Source organism: Bombina bombina, chromosome 3 (genome assembly GCF_027579735.1).
Source record: "Bombina bombina isolate aBomBom1 chromosome 3, aBomBom1.pri, whole genome shotgun sequence".
Classification (NCBI taxonomy): Eukaryota; Metazoa; Chordata; class Amphibia; order Anura; family Bombinatoridae; genus Bombina; species Bombina bombina.
This window is the reverse complement of record NC_069501.1, coordinates 281,547,624-281,567,413: the sequence shown is the minus strand read 5'-3', so window position 1 is coordinate 281,567,413 and position 19,790 is coordinate 281,547,624. Positions and strand designations below refer to the sequence as shown.

Here is a 19,790-nt window from a genome sequence, read left to right as displayed (position 1 = left end):
GTCATCTCTGTTCCTGTTTGCCTTGTACTCTGCACACATTCATTGGATGCTTTAACTTGGTTTACATTTAGTAAGTGCAATTTTATGTTTGCATATATATTAAATTACACTTGAATCTTTCTTGTGTGCTCTGTTTTTTTTTTTTTTTCTTTTGTTGCAAACACTACCTTTTAGTACAGTAACAGCTCCTCCCCCCCCCCCCTTAATTTTCACTATATGTCCTATTGTGACTCAAGTGATACATCAAAAAGATGAAGTAGTATATTTTCTATGGGATCATAGTTAGATAATTAATTACAACAAAAGTCACAGTGAGCTATCTTTCTGGGTTTGGAGTTGCACCCTGATCAAAATCAAATTTTTCTTCCAGTATCCAAGATTCAAGAGCTTGGTAAAAAGATATTTAGAAGAGAAGACTGGTGTGAGGGTCTAGATGTGTCTTTTAGGAAAGATATAATTTAAGACTATTGCACAAATACTTTATCAGCAGATGGTCTGATGATCAAAGGGTCTGGGGATCAAAGACTCTGGTCTGGTGATCAAAGACTCGCCAGCATGAAGAGAAATCGCACAAAATATTTGCTTTTTCTTTACACCTTATATTGTAATGTAGGTTTCTCTCCTTCGCATCCAGAACCCTGCATAGCAAAATAAACAGCTCTCAAGTTTTTCTCGCAGTACTGGCAAGATGGTTTAAGTAATCTTGCTAGACTAGTGAACTTTAGATAATTGGGCCCTCTTTCAATGAAGGTCCCATTTCCAGCACAAAGAAAGCATCTAGATTTCTAGACATTTCTTCTATTAGCAACGTTTATTTTATTTACCCAAACTTTACTTGGAACATTTTCACTTCTAGCACATTTTCACAACAGTAAGCAAAGATAACGGATTAAATCCAATATGCAGCAGCATTAAAAATTATTTTAAATCATGGGGCGAGATTACATATGCGGCATCAGCGGTGGCAAAATAATTAAATCGAGCAATCGCATATATGGCGCAGCATACAAGTGACGCGTATATTTTACCTGTCGCCCGCAGTTTTTTCCAGTCTTTTCGCCCATAAACTAACATAAAACCGGCGTCGCAAGTCGGTATCACATATTTAGCGCAAGGACTTTTGCTCGCAGAATAGACATTTTACTCCAATTCCACCTCGCCACACATACGCAGGCGCAGCAAGCCTTGCACTGACTATAAAAGTACCGTAACTCCCTGGAAGCCTTATCAAACACCTATTTCATGCGCAATAGCAACCTCTAAACCGCCATCCCCCCACATCGCAAAGTACCTAATAAATGTATTAACCCCTAATCCGCCAACCCCCACAACGCAAAGTTCCTAATAAACATATAAACCCATAAACTGTCATCCACCCACATCGCAAATGACCTAATAAAATTATTAACCCCCAAACCGCCAACCCCCCTCAACACAAAGCATTTAACTAAAGACTAAGCACCCTAATCTAACACCCCCTAACTTAACCCCAATTAAAATACACTTACATAAAATAACAAAATACTAACTACGTTAAAAAATATTTAAAAATGACAAAAAAATAAGAAACCTTAATTACTAAAAAAAAAACATTACATTAAAATAAAAAAAATTAACATTACAAAAAAAGATAATTACAAAAAATAACAAACGGAATTATCCAAAATAAAAAGTTATTCCTTATCTAATACCCCCTTAAAAACAAATAAGCCACCCAAATAAAAAATAAATAATAATACAAAATACCTCCTAAAATTACAACACCCAACCCCCCAAAATAAAAAAAACACCTAACTAAAAATAAAACCTATTCTACCCATTGCCCCTAAAAGGGCATTTGTATTGGCATTGTCCTTAAAAGGGCAATCGGCTCTTTTGCAGCCCATAAAAATAAAAAAAGCCCACCCCCAAAAAACCCTAAAACTAACCCCAAAATATGTACTCACCATTGATAAAGTCCGGCGATCCATCTTCTTCCAGGCGGTGAAAGGTCTTCATCCAGACTGCTCCATCTTCATCCATCACAGGCCCATCTACTTTCTTCATGTCGGAGGCGCGGCGCGGGGTCATCTGCAACGTGAATGTCCTCTTCATGCGATCGTCCACCGCTCACTGAAGATTGAATGCAAGGTACCCCTTTTATATTGGGTTACCTTGCATTACTATTGGCTGAAAATTTCAAATCAGCCAATAGGATGAGAGCTGCTTACATTCAATTGGCTGATCAGATCAGCCAATAGGATGTAAGCAGCTCTCATCATATTGGTGGATTTGAAATTTTTTATGTTTATTTTATAACATTTTTTACTGTGAAGAAGGGGCATGTTATTTCTGCAGATACAAATTCACAGTTTTGAGAACTAGAAAGCCAATAATATGTGTTAATATATTTAAGATAGAAAAATGACCAATATATTAAACATTATATTAAACATTCCCCACCCCCTCAATTTTTTAAATAATTGATTATTATCCAACCTGTGCAGAAGGATCCCACTCAGGACATATCTGTCTTGTACAAGTCCAGTCACTAAGAGTAGAGGTCCTGATAAAGTGTATATACGGGTAAGGAGGTGTGGTTCTCCCCACCCCCTTTTGGGTTCTGAGTTGATTTCTGATGAGTATTGTCTAGGGATATGAGCTAAGGTATTAAGGGATCGCTGTGCACTGGGTTTGATTTCTGTTTTTACTCTAATTATCAAATCATTTTTCAGTCTTTGTTGAACTATCTTGTTTTTTTCCAGTCTCTGCTCAGAAGTATGAGTTTGATAATCTTTATGTTCATTTCTTCATGGAGCTGCCAAAATGTAAGTGTGATATTATGTAAAATGCATTGTTCTAGCTGTAATATTAATCTCTTTAAAGTGTCACATTTTATTCTGTAATAGAATCAATTTTTAATCTACTGGATTAAAAATATATCAGCAGTATACAGACAGTAAACCTCTAGTAATTACAAAATGTTTCTGCTGTCTTGCAATAAATTAACATACTAGGTGAATGTGAACATCTTTTCAATGGATAAACACCTTTTTTGCTGCAGTTGTTTTTCAATAGCTAAACTCCACCCACCACTTGATTTGCTTGAAGTAGCCAATCCTGACTTGCATCTGGAGTAGACACAGCAGGTCATGGTTATTATGTTAGCGAAGCCAATTAGGGAAGGTATGTGGCTGGCCTATGAAGACTGTCATGTGTACATAAAGTTTTTAGAACTGGAAAACCCACTAATACCTAGAGTACTTTACATAAGAATACTTGCAAGGTACTGCCTTCCTGATGTGCGCTTTTTCTTATTCTGTGAAAACTGTCATCAATCCAGAAACCATGAGATTTTGAACGAAGCATAAACGTTTATCACAGCCACAGAAGAGACTTGTGAATAAAGTTATGATGGTGACATCACTGATGGTTATAGCAATGCATGTTATCCTTGATAATGTGATTCTAAGGATCATAAAACACTTTTACACAAACATTAGGATATGAAATGACAAAAGGAAGGCATGAGTTTATTAAAGGGGGGAAAAAGCAAAACTAAATGCACATAAATGTATTACAGTTTAAATAGACATGTTTTGCACTACACCTACTGTATATTAGCAGAAATGATTCTAACAAAAGTTAGCACAACTTTTACTGTACACAGAACACACGTACATCTGCCCCGTGCACCTGCATGCACTTCGCCTGCTCAAAGAACACATATTTTGTTAGCTAAGACACCATTTGCTTAAAGTTTGGCATATACATGCATTTGACCAAGCAGGTGCAATGTTTAAATGAGTGTGCACAAGGAACATGTACACGTGCTCCATGCACAGCATAGGTCCACTTAAATGTAACAAAATGTGTATTTTATTGCTTGAGTATCTATATCCAGTATTGCAGGTAGCCATATGTTTAAAAGTTTGTCGTTATAGCCACAAGGGGTCTGGAGGTGGAGTTTCCTGCTGAAGTCTTGGATTAAAAATCCTCTGAGTATCGTCCATACAGTTTTCTTACCAATGGCACTCCCCTGGGCTGTGCCCCAGAGAAAATCGAGTAATTTACATGTTTTTAAAGTGACAGTCTAGTCAAAATTAAACTTTCATGATTCAGATAGGGCATGCAATTTTAAACAACTTTCCAATTTTTTTTTATCACCAACTTTGCTTTGTTCTTTAGGTATTCTTTGTTGAAAGCTAAACCTAGATAGGCTCATATGCTAATTTCTAAGCCCTTGAAGGCCGCCTCTTATCTCAGTGCATTTTGATTTTTTTTTACAAGCTAGACAGCACTAGTTCACGTGTGCCATAGAGATAACATTGTGCTCATTCCTGTGGAGTTACCTAGGAGTCAGTACTGATTGGCTAAAATGCAAGTCTGTCAAAAAAAAAAAAAAATGGGCAGTCTGCAGAGGCTTAGCTACAAGGTAATCACCATTGCTAGACGAGTAAGGTCAAAAGCATTTTTAGTATTTTGATGTTAATACTGTATAAAACTAAACTAAAAAAAAAAAAAATTGTTCCTTACAGACTGGTCAAGCCCAGCTTTCCAGGAGCTTTCAGGAGTAACACAAAGTTGTAAATCAAAATCACATGGAAGGGTAAGAGTCCTACAGTTGTTGTTGGTATTTAATTCATTTTTGAAAACCGTGATGGACAACTGGTGGCCCTAGGCTCTAGTTTGTATGGCCCCAGATAAATGCAACACTAAAATTTAGTTTTTTGGGGGTAATCACAATTGTGGGAAACATATTATGGGTTTGTTTAATAGCCATACATTTATTTGCAGTTTTTACAGTTTCTAAAATCGTGATCCACAATCCCCATGTGCTAGGAAGTTGGCCATAACTGTTTTAAAGTATAATAAGTTTTGTATTTATACCCCATTGAATAGTGGGAACAATTCTTTGTATCAGTTTATCTATCACATATTCCTAACTCCCAATTCATAATTGTTCCAGTCTGACTTTTTTTATATATTGTTTTACCTTTATTGGGAATATTGTTCTATTTGTGTGTGTCATGTTTGTTTTATCTCTAGTTTTCCATGTGTTTTCTCACTTTCTCTAGGAAAGCATTGCACACTTCAGTTATCCTTTCAGTTTTGAGGCCTTATTGTCTGAAGAGGCAGAATCAGAGGGTGAGCTTCCAGAAGTGAGATACTTCATGTCTCGTCTGAAGTACTTATATAAGACTATTAACTGTTCATTATTTTTCAGAGATCCCTCAGTGGCCTATTCTGTACTTTGAAGTTCTTTCTCTGGATTTCTGGCAGAGATATCGAGTTGAAGGATACGGGTCTATTGTGTTGCCAGTAACTCCAGGTACGTGAGAAAAAACATCAATGGAATGCCACAAACTATTGCAATGATTGTGTAACATAGCATCAGTGTAGTATATTGATCCATGAATGTTTTGGCCATTAAACAAAAAAGATGACAATTAAATACACATATTGTTTTAATTCAGCGATATTCGTTCTTTGAGGTTGTAGATACAAAGGCTTCTTTTTTTTTCTTCTTTTTCTTATATTGTGGAGCACACAACTGAAGTCTTCTTTTAGTATTGATGTTAAATGTCACCAATTTTCATATAACTGCATGTAATAGACACTACTATAAAGAATAAAATACACAGATGATGATCTAAAAATCCAGTATAAAACCTTTTAAAAACTTACTTAGAAGCTCCCAGTTTAGCACTTTTGATTAGGTTGACTGGAACACCCAGTGAAAGCAGACACTCCCCCTTCCTCTGCATATGAAAATACCCTTTACACAAGCAGGAGCAAGCTCTAGTAGGTATACATCAGTATACTCCTAAAACTTTGGGGCTTGGTTAGGAGTCTAAAAATTAGCACAATGTTATTTAAAAATAAGAAAAATTATATATTTTAAAAAACCCTGTATTGGCTATATAAATGGATCATTTACAAAACATGTATGCAAAGAAAAATCTAAGGTATAATGTCCTTTTAAAGAATAATAAAGCTATGTTGTTGCTGTTCAGGAATGCATACCATAACTGTTCAAACATGGAGGCCACTAGAAATGGGAACAGTCTCAGAGCTTAGAAGGTTTTTTATTGGGGGATCACCAGAACTGGAGGACTTGACTTATGCCAGGATACCTGGAACATTCCAGGTATGTTGTTTTGGATATCTAGTATATCTGTATTGTGTTCCTGTTTTTATATTTAAGGCAGAAAAATATTGTAATGTTCAAAAGCATAAGGTTACAACTAACACTTCAAGGTACTCACATCCATATATGTTATATTCCATCAGCTAAGCAGACGTGTGAGTGATGCATTGCCTTTAAAACATCACTTGCAGAAACATTATGCTTGCATATCATATTTATGTTATATAAATGTGAATATTTCTTTAGCTGGGAACCTTATCTTGTCCTTACCATGCAGCTTTTTTTTTACACAGTTTAGCTTCAATATTTGGCTGTATAGACCAGGTAAAAGGCCTCCCTCTTTGTCCAATACAGCCTCCAAGTGGCTACATAGATCACATGTGCTTTGTATTTTACCATTTTGGCTGCTAAGCCTTTTTTCATCCCAATGCTGAGCCAATTTTGGGCTTTTTTGGTACCTCCATTTAAACCCTATTTGAAGTCTCATTTCAGTGAGTGACACACACAGATTATATAAAGTGCAAAAAATGTGTTCTAATCACTCTGCTGTGCTATAAAGTACAAACACAAAAAAATGTAACAATATAACACAGTGTATTAGTAGAAATGATATAGTTCAAATGTAGTGAAAATCAAAAGGGAAGGAGAACAGCACACCTGTTTGTGGGGCACGGAGTAAGATTTGCCAAATTTTGTCAATCCAAATAGTCATACATCCAAAGCACTCCAGCCACCAGAAGAAATCTTTGTTTAAAAGACCTTTATTTTCAAACCTACAATAGGCTCTTAGTCACAGCAATTGGTGATTTGACTCGTGGATTCTACCAGGTATAACCTCAAAAGAAAAAGGCAAACATAGCATAACCCTAAATAGGTAATGGGACCTTACTAAATTAACCTTACTCACATTCAACAGAGCTATAACTGAGCTCTCAGGATTTGAACAGATGGTAAAGGTGCGGCTTCTTTAGATTCAAGCTCAACAGGGTAATTATTGACCTCAAAGAGAAGGAGACTTTCTATAGTGAAATACTGTTGTGTTAAGTAACAGGGTGCTACTGGACCTTACTCACGTGATCTAGAGCTATAACTGAGCTCTCAGGATGCAGGCAGTTGATATAATTACTCACTTCCAGGATAATAAGCAAGTAAATCACTAACGTGTATATAAAAAACAAATTTATACAATATAAAAATGCACAGCACGGAACAAACACAGGGGTACACAAATGGACTAGTTCACCATCTAGTCCGATCTACGGCTGAACAAACGTTCTCACCAAGCGCTTCACTGCCGATTATGGGGCCAACCAGTCTGAGTAACAAAAAGTCCCACCTCCAATGGCGTCACGCAAATGTGCAACGTAAACTTCCGACGTACGTTTCACTGATCATTCAGCTTTTTAAAGGACTACTGAGAACTGGAAACTCTGTGACAGTGTGTCACAGATAACCTATAGGAGGCGCTTATTTAACAGATGGTGTGGGTGACCCTAGTGTAAATATTTATAAAAAACCCTTAAAAAGTTATGGTAAGAGCAAAACTAAAATACAGAATTAATAAATAAATTATTAAAATAAAATGCAAACTTAATTAAAAGAGTTATTATGATTAATATAAAAAAATTGTATATATGTATATATACACACGTTGCACTGGATGGTGTCCAGTATAGGCGGTGCAAATGTACAGTCCCAAAATAAGTCCGTATGAGAAAGGAATAAATGAAGAAGGCAGCTCTCGGTCTTCACTTCACAAGTGATGTAATTTCTTAGATGGACAACTGTAAAAAACAGAAACAGAGGTGCCACATGTGTAGATCAATGGATACCACAAACACCAAACTGGACAAGATACAGGGTACTCACAAACATAAAGGCACTCTCGTGTGCCTATTAGAAGCAGGCTGGTATTCTAAACAGCAAACCAGCTGGCTGTGTGAACGAATCCCCGTCGTGGTGTCCTGAAGCAGTGGATATCCTGAAAGGCAGCCCTTGCCTAGATCGTTTCCTATAGGTTGGAACAGGGGAGAAAGGCAAAGCTGGGAATACCACAGTTCAAAGAAAAGATTATCTACAGCTTCAGCTCAGCTGTCAGGAATGAAGAATCCGTTCCGTTGAGCTAAATTTTACGTTTTTTATGCAACCAGTGAAATTAGTCTAGCTACTACTAGATCAGATGAATATCTTCTCTTCTGTCTTCTAGTCGTCTAGAGAGCTCTCAGTCTGCAACGGCAAGAGAAGCCAGCAAGGATTCTGTGTGTATCTATTCAAAAGAGATTTACTACCCAGGTCTAGACGACTAGAAGACAGAAGAGAAGATATTCATCTGATCTAGTAGTAGCTAGACTAATTTCACTGGTTGCATAAAAAAACGTAAAATTTAGCTCAACGGAACGGATTCTTCATTCCTGACAGCTGAGCTGAAGCTGTAGATAATCTTTTCTTTGAACTGTGGTATTCCCAGCTTTGCCTTTCTCCCCTGTTCCAACCTATAGGAAACGATCTAGGCAAGGGCTGCCTTTCAGGATATCCACTGCTTCAGGACACCACGACGGGGATTCGTTCACACAGCCAGCTGGTTTGCTGTTTAGAATACCAGCCTGCTCCTAATAGGCACACAAGAGTGCCTTTATGTTTGTGAGTACCCTGTATCTTGTCCAGTTTGGGGTTTGTGGTATCCATTGATCTACACATGTGGCGCCTCTGTTTCTGTTTTTTACAGTTGTCCATCTAAGCTTTTTAAAGGAGGGTTGGCTCTTATCTGAATGCATTTTGACAGTTTTTCATAGATAGAGGGCGTTAGTTAACGTGTGCTATATAGATAATATTGTGCTCACGCCTGTGGAGTTACCTAGGAGTCAGCACTAATTGGCTAAAATGAAAGTCTGTCAAAAGAACTGAAATAAGGGGGCAGGCTGCAGAGGCTTATATACAAGGTAATCGCAGAGGTGAAAAGTATATTGATATAACAGTGTTGGTTATGCAAAACTGGGGAATGGGTAATACAGGGATTATCTATATTTTTAGACAATAACAATTCTGGAGTAGACTGTCCCTTTAATGTGGAAAAACCTACAATTTAATTTTTAAACTTAAATTACAAGAAGAGGGGACAGAATAAATGATAAAAACATAGAGCCAGATTATGAGTTTGCTATGGGAAGAACATTGGTATGTGAAATATTAATATTTTCATGTCAGGTTAGCGCACTTTAGAAAGCACGATAGAGTTTGCGCGCGAGTAGGGTGTTAGGTTTTTTCCACTTTTCTTGTTACATTTACTGCCATGGGGGAAATTGTTAACGTGATCGCAATAGTTTAACTTTGGCTTTTTTTGTACGTTGGCTTAGCGGGCAAGTGAAAACTTTTTACTTTTAACTTGTAAAACGCGTGCAACAAAAAAGGCATACTACCCGATACGTGCAAAAATCTTACTTCTAGCGGAGTTAGCACGGTAGCGATAAATATCGCTCTACTCGCAATCAGCCCATAATGTTTTACTATGTATAACTTAGTTTAAATTACATTCCCAAAATGTTTCTTGTCCCTTTTTAATAAGAGATGTCCTTACAATTCTTTAGATGACACTGTGTTATCACACACTTAAAGGACCAGTAAATATAATATATTTGCATAATCAACAAATGGATGATAAAAAGACAATGGTAGCACTTAGTCTGAACTTCAAATGAGTAGTAAAAAAAAATTCTGACAAATTTATGTCTATTTCCACTCTTCCTATATCATGTGACAGCCATCAGCCAATCACAAATGCATATATGTATATTCTATGAATTTTTGCACATGCTCAATAGGATCTGGCGAGTCAAAAAGTGTAAAATAAAAAGACTGCGCACATTTTGTTAATGAAAGTAAATTGGAAAGTTGTTTAAAATTGTTTGCTCTATCTGAATCATGAAAGTTTAATTTTGACTCAAGTGTCCCTTTTTAATAGCTGTTACATCAGATAAGAAACAGTTGAGAATACAATGAGATTTCACATGATAGGAGCTTCAGTTTTATATAAATTGCCAGTGTATTTCTTTGTTTAGAAGGTTCCTCTCCAGCATCAACAGAAACTTTAGAGCAAATTCCAATCACTTTTCTAAAACTGTCAGGAAACTGGTGGTGTTCTCTGCTTTTCCTGTCTTGGCCAACTGCTTCTGACCTTTTTAGCGTCTAATTAGTTCACCAGAGGGTAAGGAAGCCCACATATGACAATCACAGACAGCATCAATATCACACAAAATATCACAAATTCAGTGTTTAGTAGATAACTAGCATGATAAACTACTTGCCTTATACCTTTATTAAAATATTTAATCCTATGTGCCTTTAAGGAATCTTCAGGATTCTCCCACAATCTCAATATAGTGTTGTGTTTCTTTAACCCCCAGGGTGAGCGCCTCAGTCGAATTGGTTTTAGGACTACAACAACTGGGAGTGTAACTTTTCGATTCCACTGTATACAACAGTCACGGTATGATATGTCTCCACCTCTGTATATTTCAAGCTTACTTTATATTGTGAGTTGTGACAGTAACCTAGATGCTACATTTGAGGACTGGGATAAGATACAGGATTGCTATAAGGGACAGTGTGCTCTACAATTGTTTTTGATTTAATTTGTTTCAATGACTTGTTATACCAGCTGCAGAGTATAAAATGTATGATGAATTGCTTATGTAGGTTTATTTTTCTATATTAAATAGCTGTTATTGTTCTTTGACACAACCGATTAAAATGGGTTGCAGGGAAATCAGATATCCATATGTTACCACTTTCTTGACACACACACGCTTCTTTATATTATCTCTATCTGTAAACCAAAGCCCAATACTTAGAACAATTGAAACTTAAAGGGATACTAAACCCAAAATTATTTTTATTTTATTTTTTACCTTTTTTTCAGCATTTGATATAGATGAATTTACCTATGGTATCCCTGCCTGTACTGATAAGTAACAAACTGTTAAAGGAATACTAAACCCAAAATGTTTCTTTCATGATTCAGATAGAGCATGCAATTTTAAGCAACTTTATCATTTATTCCTATTATCAAATTTTCTTCGTTTTCTTGCTATCTTTATTTGAAAAAGCAGGAATTTTAAGCTTAAAGGGACAGTATACACTCATTTTCATATAACTGCATGTAATATACACTACTATAAAGAATAAGATGCACATATACTGATATAAAAATCCAGTATAAAACTGTTTAAAAACTTACTTAGAAGCTCTCAGTTTAGCTCTGTTGAAAAGGTAGCTGGAAAGCCCACTGCAAGTGGGAAATAAGACACTCCCCCCTCCCCCTGCTTTTGCATATGAAAAGACACTTTACACAAACAGGAGCAAGCTGGAGAAGGTAGCTGACGGTATTCACATAAAACTTTGGGGCTTGGTTAGGAGTCTGAAAATTAGAGCAATGTTATTTAAAAATAAGCAAAACTATACATTTAAAAAAAAAAAACTTTATGGGCTATATAAATAGATCATCTACAAAACATTTATGCAAAGAAAAAAATGAGTGTATAATGTCCCTTTAAGAGCTGGCCCATTTTTGGTTCAGAACCTGGATACTGCTTGGTGATTAATGTATAAATGTAGCCATCAATCAGCAAGCTCTACTCATGTTATACATAAGCAAGAGCACTAGATGGCAGCACTATTTCCTGTCATGTAGTACTTCAGGCATGTGCACGCTACCTATCCAGATATCTCTTCAACATAGAATAACACTAAAACAAAGCAAAATTGATAATAGAATTAAATTGGAAACTTTTTCTAAACATGTATTCTCTATCTGAAAAATGAAAGAAAAAAAATGGATTTCATGTCCCTTTAAGGAGAGGATGCTGTAGTTCTCATGATGAATAAAAATAGTAGCAGCTTATAGGATAGAAAAATAATTTGTAAATTTATTAAACATTGTTACAATTATGAAAAGACAAAAAAGCAAACCATACAGCATCCGCTCCATAATCCGATATGTTTTGAGCGGACTGATTTGAAGTTAAGACTGTGTCACCATACATTTTGAAGTGACAAAAGATGGAAAGAACATTGAATTTTTTTTTGTAGAGATGTCGGTTGATTCTCAGTCACCAATCCATTTTATTTATCTGAGCTTTGTATCTGGTGGATTGAAGGGACAGTCAACACCAGAATTTTTGTTGTTTAAAAAGATAGTTAATCCCTTTATTACCCATTCCCCACTTTTGCATAACCAACACTGTTATATTAATATACTTTTTACCTCTGTGATTACCTTGTATCTAAGCCTCTGCAAACTGCCCCTTTTTTCAGTTTATTTGACAGACTTGCATTTTAGCCAATCAGTGCCTGACTCCAAAGTAACTCCACGTGCATGAACTCAATGTTTTCTATATGACACACGTGAACTAACACCATCTAGTGGTGAAAAACTTTAAAAATGCATTTAGATAAGAGGTGGCCTTCAAGGTCTAATAAATTAACATATGAGCCTACCTAAATGTTAACTTTTAACTAAGAATACCAAGAGAATAAAGCAAAATTGGTGATTAAAGTAAATTGAAAATTGTTTAAAATGACATGCCCTATCTGAATCATGAGTTTATTTTGGACTTGACTGTCCCTTTAAGTATTCACCATTTTAATTATCTGAGCTTGGTACCTGGTGGATTAAATATTCACCATTTGCATAAACCATATAACATCTTTAGGTCATGTTATCACTCATTTAAATTAGCTTTATATTATATATAATATAATATATAATATTTAGTTTATCTTTAGCATTGTTGCCAAGCAAGGGACATGGTTTTAAAACTCTCCCCTTTTTATTACTTTAAAACAAGCAGATGTATAATGGTTTGATAAACTGTAGTTGTGCAATCAATAATGTGATATCTAGGGGTCAAATCACTGCTCATTTGAAGGAGGAGATGTACAGATCGCTCCTTAAGATATCTAATTCTTCATGTGTGCTAACCCGACACTGCTTTAGACCTTAAAGTGATGATAAAATTTAGGATTGTGCTGCACAGTATATTAAAAAGTTATTAAAAAAAAAAGTGTAACTTTCATTCATGAAATTTGGAAATGATGCTTCTTTGATCAAATATTTAAAACTATTACTAAAGCCCGTTCACACGGGCCATTTCTCTTGTTAAGTGTATCCAGTCCACGGATCATCCATTACTTATGGAATATTCTCCTTCCCAACAGGAAGTTGCAAGAGTATCACCCACAGCAGAGCTGCTATATAGCTCCTCCCCTAACTGTCTTACCCAGTCATTCTCTTGCAAGCCTCAACCAAGATGGAGGTCGTAAGAGGAGTGTGGTGTTTTATACTTAGTTTATTCTTCAATCAAAAGTTTGTTATTTTTAAATGGTGCCGGAGTGTACTGTTTATCTCAGGCAGTATTTAGAAGAAGAATCTGCCTGCGTTTTCTATGATCTTAGCAGAAGTAACTAAGATCCATGGCTGTTCTCACATATTCTGAGGAGTGAGGTAACTTCAGAGAGGGAATGGCGTGCAGGTTTTCCTGCAATAAGGTATGTGCAGTTAATATTTTTCTAGGGATGGAATTTGCTAGAAAATGCTGCTGATACCGAACTAATGTAAGTAAAGCCTTAAATGCAGTTAGATACTGGTATCAGGCTTATTAATAGAGATACATACTCTTATAAAAATGTAATATAAAACGTTTGCTGGCATGTTTAATCGTTTTTATATGTATTTGGTGATAAAACTTATTGGGGCCTAGTTTTTTCCACATGGCTGGCTTGAATTTGGCCTAGAAACAGTTTTCCTTAGGCTTTCCACTGTTGTAATATGAGTGGGAGGGGCCTATTTTCGTTTTTTTGCACAGCAAAAATTACAGACACAGACATCCAGCTTCTTCCTGCATGATCCAGGACATCTCTGGAGGGCTCAAAAGGCTTCAAAGTCGTTTTTGAGGGAGGTAAAAAGCCACAGTAGAGCTGTGGCAGTTGATGTGACTGTTTGGAAAAAAAAAAAAAAAAAAAAAAAAAACCACGTTTTTGTCTTTTATTATTCAGTTTTGGGTAATAAGGGGTTAATCATCCATTTGCAAGTGGGTGCAATGCTCTGCTAACTTTTTACATACACTGTAAAAATGTCGTTAGTGTAACTGCCTTTTTTCACTGTTATTTCAAATTTTGACAAAATTTGTGTTTCTTAAAGGTGCAGTAACGTTTTTTATATTGCTTGTAAACTTGTTTAAAGTGTTTTCCAAGCTTGCTAGTCTCATTGCTAGTCTGTTTAAACATGTCTGACACAGAGGAAACTACTTGTTCATTATGTTTGAAAGCCATGGTGGAGCCCCATAGGAGAATGTGTACTAAATGTATTGATTTCACCTTAAACAGTAAAGATCAGTCTTTAACTATAAAAAAAAAAAAATATCACCAGAAGATTCTGACGAGGGGGAAGTTATGCCGACTAACTCTCCCCACGTGTCAGACCCTTCGCCTCCCGCTCAGGGGATGCACGCTAATATGGCGCCAATTACATCAGGTACGCCCATAGCGATTACCTTTCAGGACATGGCTGCAATCATGAATAATACCCTGTCAGAGGTATTATCCAGGTTGCCTGAATTAAGAGGCAAGCACGATTGCTCTGGGGTTAGGAGAAATACAGAGCGCGCAGATGCTGTAAGGGCCATGTCTGATACTGCGTCACAATATGCAGATCATGAGGACGGAGAGCTTCAGTCTGTGGGTGACATCTCTGATTCGGGGAGACCTGATTCAGAGATTTCTAATTTTAAATTTAAGCTTGAGAACCTCCGTGTATTGCTTGGGGAGGTATTAGCTGCTCTGAATGACTGTAACACAGTTGCAGTACCAGAGAAATTGTGTAGGCTGGATAAATACTATGCGGTGCCGGTGTGTACTGATGTTTTTCCTATACCTAAAAGGCTTACAGAAATTATTAGCAAGGAGTGGGATAGACCGGGTGTGCCTTTTTCCCCACCTCCTATATTTAGAAAAATGTTTCCAATAGACGCCACTACACGGGACTTATGGCAGACGGTCCCTAAGGTGGAGGGAAGGATCAGTTTCTACTTTAGCAAAGCGTACTACTATCCCGGTTGAGGACAGTTGTGCTTTTTCAGATCCAATGGATAAAAAATTGGAGGGTTACTTTAAGAAAATGTTTATTCAACAAGGTTTTATTTTACAGCCCCTTGCATGAATTGCGCCTGTCACGGCCGCGGCGGCATTCTGGTTTGAGGCCCTGGAAGAGGCCATCCATACAGCTCCATTGACTGAAATTACTGACAAGCTTAGAACACTTAAGCTAGCTAACTCATTTGTTTCTGATGCCATTGTTCATTTGACTAAACTAACGGCTAAGAATTCCGGATTCGCCATCCAGGCGCGTAGGGCGCTATGGCTTAAATCCTGGTCAGCTGACGTGACTTTGAAGTCTAAATTACTCAACATTTCTTTCAAGGGGCAGACCTTATTCGGGCCTGGTTTGAAGGAAATTATTGCTGACATTACTGGAGGTAAGGGTCACACCCTTCCTCAGGACAGGGCCAAAGCAAAGGCCAAACAGTCTAATTTTCGTGCCTTTCGAAATTTCAAGGCAGGTGCAGCATCAACTTCCTCCGCTTCAAAACAAGAGGGAACTTTTGCTCAATCTAAGCAGGCCTGGAAACCTAACCAGTCCTGGAACAAAGGCAAGCAGGCCAGAAAGCCTGCTGCTGCCTCTAAGTCAGCATGAAGGAACGGCCCCCTATCCGGCGACGGATCTAGTAGGGGGCAGACTTTCTCTCTTCGCCCAGGCGTGGGCAAGAGATGTTCAGGATCCCTGGGCGTTGGAGATCATATCTCAGGGATATCTTCTGGACTTCAAAGCTTCCCCTCCACAAGGGAGATTTCATCTTTCAAGGCTATCTGCAAATCAGATAAAGAAAGAGGCATTCCTACGCTGTGTGCAACACTTCCTAGTTATGGGAGTGATCCATCCAGTTCCGCGGACGGAACAAGGACAGGGGTTTTATTCAAATCTGTTTGTGGTTCCCAAAAAAGAGGGAACCTTCAGACCAATTTTGGATCTAAAGATCTTAAACAAATTCCTCAGAGTTCCATCTTTCAAAATGGAAACTATTCGGACCATCCTACCCATGATCCAAGAAGGTCAGTACATGACCACAGTGGACTTAAAGGATGTCTACCTTCACATACCGATTCACAAAGATCTTCATCGGTTTCTAAGGTTTGCCTTTCTAGACAGGCATTACCAATTTGTAGCTCTTCCCTTCGGGTTGGCTACAGCCCGAGAATCTTTACAAAGGTTCTGGGCTCACTTCTGGCGGTTCTAAGACCGCAAGGCATAGCGGTGGCTCCGTATCTAGACGACATCCTGATACAGGCGTCAAGCTTTCAAGTTGCCAAGTCTCATACAGAGATAGTTCTGGCATTTCTGAGGTCGCACGGGTGGAAAGTGAACGAGGAAAAGAGTTCTCTATCACCACTCACAAGGGTCTCCTTCTTAGGGACTCTTATAGATTCTGTAGAAATGAAAATTTACCTGACGGAGTCCAGGTTATCAAAACTTCTAAATGCTTGCCGTGTTCTTCACTCCATTCCGCGCCCTTCGGTAGCTCAGTGTATGGAGGTAATCGGCTTAATGGTAGCGGCAATGGACATAGTGCCATTTGCGAGCCTTCATCTCAGACCGCTGCAATTATGCATGCTGAGTCAGTGGAATGGGGATTACACAGATTTGTCCCCTCTGCTAAATCTGGATCAAGAGACCAGAGATTCTCTTCTCTGGTGGTTGTCTTGGGTACACCTGTCCAAGGGTATGACCTTTCGCAGGCCAGATTGGACAGTTGTAACAACAGATGCCAGCCTTCTAGGTTGGGGTGCAGTCTGGAATTCCCTGAAGGCACAGGGATCGTGGACTCAGGAGGAGAAATTCCTTCCAATAAATATTCTGGAGTTAAGAGCGATATTCAATGCTCTTCTGGCTTGGCCTCAGCTAGCAACACTGAGGTTCATCAGATTTCAGTCGGACAACATCACGACTGTGGCTTACATCAACCATCAAGGGGGAACCAGGAGTTCCCTAGCGATGTTAGAAGTCTCAAAAATAATTCGCTGGGCAGAGTACCACTCTTGCCACCTGTCAGCAATCCATATCCCAGGCGTGGAGAACTGAGAGGCGGATTTTCTAAGTCGTCAGACTTTCCATCCGGGGGAGTGGGAACTCCATCCGGAGGTGTTTGCTCAGTTGATTCATCGTTGGGGCAAACCAGAGTTGGATCTCATGGCGTCTCACCAGAACGCCAAGCTTCCTTGTTACGGATCCAGGTCCAGGGACCCAGAAGCGACGCTGATAGATGCTCTAGCAGCGTCTTGGTTCTTCAACCTGGCTTATGTGTTTCCACTGTTTCCTCTGCTCCCTCCACTGATTGCCAAAATCAAACAGGAGAGAGCATCGGTGATTCTGATAGCACCTGCGTGGCCACGCAGGACTTGGTATGCAGACCTAGTGGACATGTCATCCTTTCCACCATGGACTCTGCCTCTAAGACAGGACCTTCTGATACAAGGTCCTTTCAATCATCCAAATCTAATTTCTCTGAGACTGACTGCATGGAGATTGAACGCTTGATTCTATCAAAGCGTGGCTTCTCTGAGTCAGCCATTGATACTTTAATACAGGCACGAAAGCCTGTTACCAGGAAAATCTACCAAAAGATATGGAGTAAATATCTTTATTGGTGTGAATCCAAGAATTACTCATGGAGTAAGGTTAGGATTCCTGGAATATTGTCTTTTCTCCAGGAGGGCTTGGACAAAGGATTATCAGATAGTTCCTTAAAGGGACAGATTTCTGCTCTGTCTATTCTTTTGCACAAGCGTCTGGCAGAGGTTCCAGACGTCCAGGCATTTTGCCAGGCTTTGATTAGAATTAAGCCTGTGTTTAAACCTGTTGCTCCCCCGTGGAGCTTAAACTTGGTTCTTAAAGTTCTTCAAGGAGTTCCGTTTGAACCCCTTCATTCCATTGATATTAAACTTTTATCTTGGAAAGTTCTGTTTTTGATGGCTATTTCCTCGGCTCGGAGAGTCACTGAGCTATCTGCCTTACAATGTGATTCTCCTTATCTGATTTTTCATGCAGATAAGGTAGTCCTGCGTACTAAACCTGGGTTTTTACCTAAGGTGGTTTCTAACAAGAATATCAATCAAGAGATTGTTGTTCCATCATTGTGTCCTAATCCTTCTTCAAAGAAGGAACGTCTTTTACATAATCTGGACGTAGTCCGTGCCTTGAAGTTTTACTTACAAGCTACTAAAGATTTTCGTCAAACATCTACCCTGTTTGTCGTTTACTCTGGACAGAGGAGAGGTCAAAAAGCTTTGGCAACCTCTCTTTCCTTTTGGCTTCGGAGCATAATACGCCTAGCCTATGAGACTGCTGGACAGCAGCCCCCTGAAAGGATTACAGCTCATTCTACTAGAGCTGTGGCTTCCACCTGGGCCTTTAAAAATGAGGCCTCTCTTGAACAGATTTGCAAGGCCGCGACTTGGTCTTCGCTTCACACTTTTTCCAAATTTTACAAATTTGATACTTTTGCTTCTTCGGAGGCTGTTTTTGGGAGAAAGGTTCTTCAGGCAGTGGTTCCTTCCGCTTAATCCTGCCTTGTCCCTCCCATCATCCGTGTACTTTAGCTTTGGTATTGGTATCCCATAAGTAATGGATGATCCGTGGACTGGATACACTTAACAAGAGAAAACATAATTTATGCTTACCTGATAAATTTATTTCTCTTGTAGTGTATCCAGTCCACGGCCCGCCCTGTCCTTTTTAGGCAGGTCTAAATTTTAATTAAACTACAGTCACCACTGCACCCTATGGTTTCTCCTTTCTCTGTTTGTTTTCGGTCGAATGACTGGATATGACAGTTAGGGGAGGAGCTATATTGCAGCTCTGCTGTGGGTGATCCTCTTGCAACTTCCTGTTGGGAAGGAGAATATCCCATAAGTAATGGATGATCCGTGGACTGGATACACTACAAGAGAAATAAATTTATCAGGTAAGCATAAATTATGTTTTTTTGCAGTACAGCGGTCCCACCCCTTGCTCTCTCTCCCTCCCCCTCTCTCTTTTGCTCTCCATCTACCTTTCCTTCCCCTCTCTTTTGCTCTCTCTCTTCCCCTCTCTTTTGCTCTCTCTTCCCGCTCTCTTTTGTGCTTTCTCCACCTCTCTCTTTTGTTGTCTCTCCACCTCTCTCTTTTACTCTCTCTACCCCCTATCTTTTGCTCTCTCTCTCTACCCCCTCTCTCTTTTGCTCTCTCTACCCTTTCTTTTGCTCTTTCCCCTCTCTTTTGCACTCTCTCTCCCCCCTCTTTTTTTCTCTCTTTCTCTCTCTCTCTCTTTCTTTCTCTCTCTCTCTCTCTTTCTTTCTTTCTCTCTCTCTCTTTCTTTCTTTCTTTCTTTCTTTCTTTCTTTCTTTCTTTCTTTCTTTCTTTCTTTCTTTCTTTCTTTCTTTCTTTCTTTCTTTCTCTCTCTCTCTCTCTCTCTCTCTCTCTCTCTCTCTCTCTCTCTCTCTCTCTCTCTCTCTCTCCCCTCTCTCTCCCCTCTCTCTTGCGCTCTCTCCCCTCTCTCTTGTGCTCTCTCCCCTCT

The 19,790-nt window shown here is 38.6% G+C and overlaps 1 protein-coding gene across 1 annotated transcript in view; it reads left to right on the top strand.

Moving 5' to 3' along the window:
* MKS1 (MKS transition zone complex subunit 1) overlaps positions 1 to 19,790 on the top strand; it is a 233,106-nt gene that overhangs the window by 78,618 nt on the left and 134,698 nt on the right. Inside the window, exons 11-16 of the mRNA XM_053706319.1 lie at positions 2,745 to 2,807; positions 4,518 to 4,588; positions 5,058 to 5,127; positions 5,207 to 5,311; positions 5,997 to 6,130; positions 10,531 to 10,613. Of these exons, the coding sequence (XP_053562294.1) occupies positions 2,745 to 2,807; positions 4,518 to 4,588; positions 5,058 to 5,127; positions 5,207 to 5,311; positions 5,997 to 6,130; positions 10,531 to 10,613 (526 nt within the window). The remainder of the gene's footprint in view (positions 1 to 2,744; positions 2,808 to 4,517; positions 4,589 to 5,057; positions 5,128 to 5,206; positions 5,312 to 5,996; positions 6,131 to 10,530; positions 10,614 to 19,790) is intronic.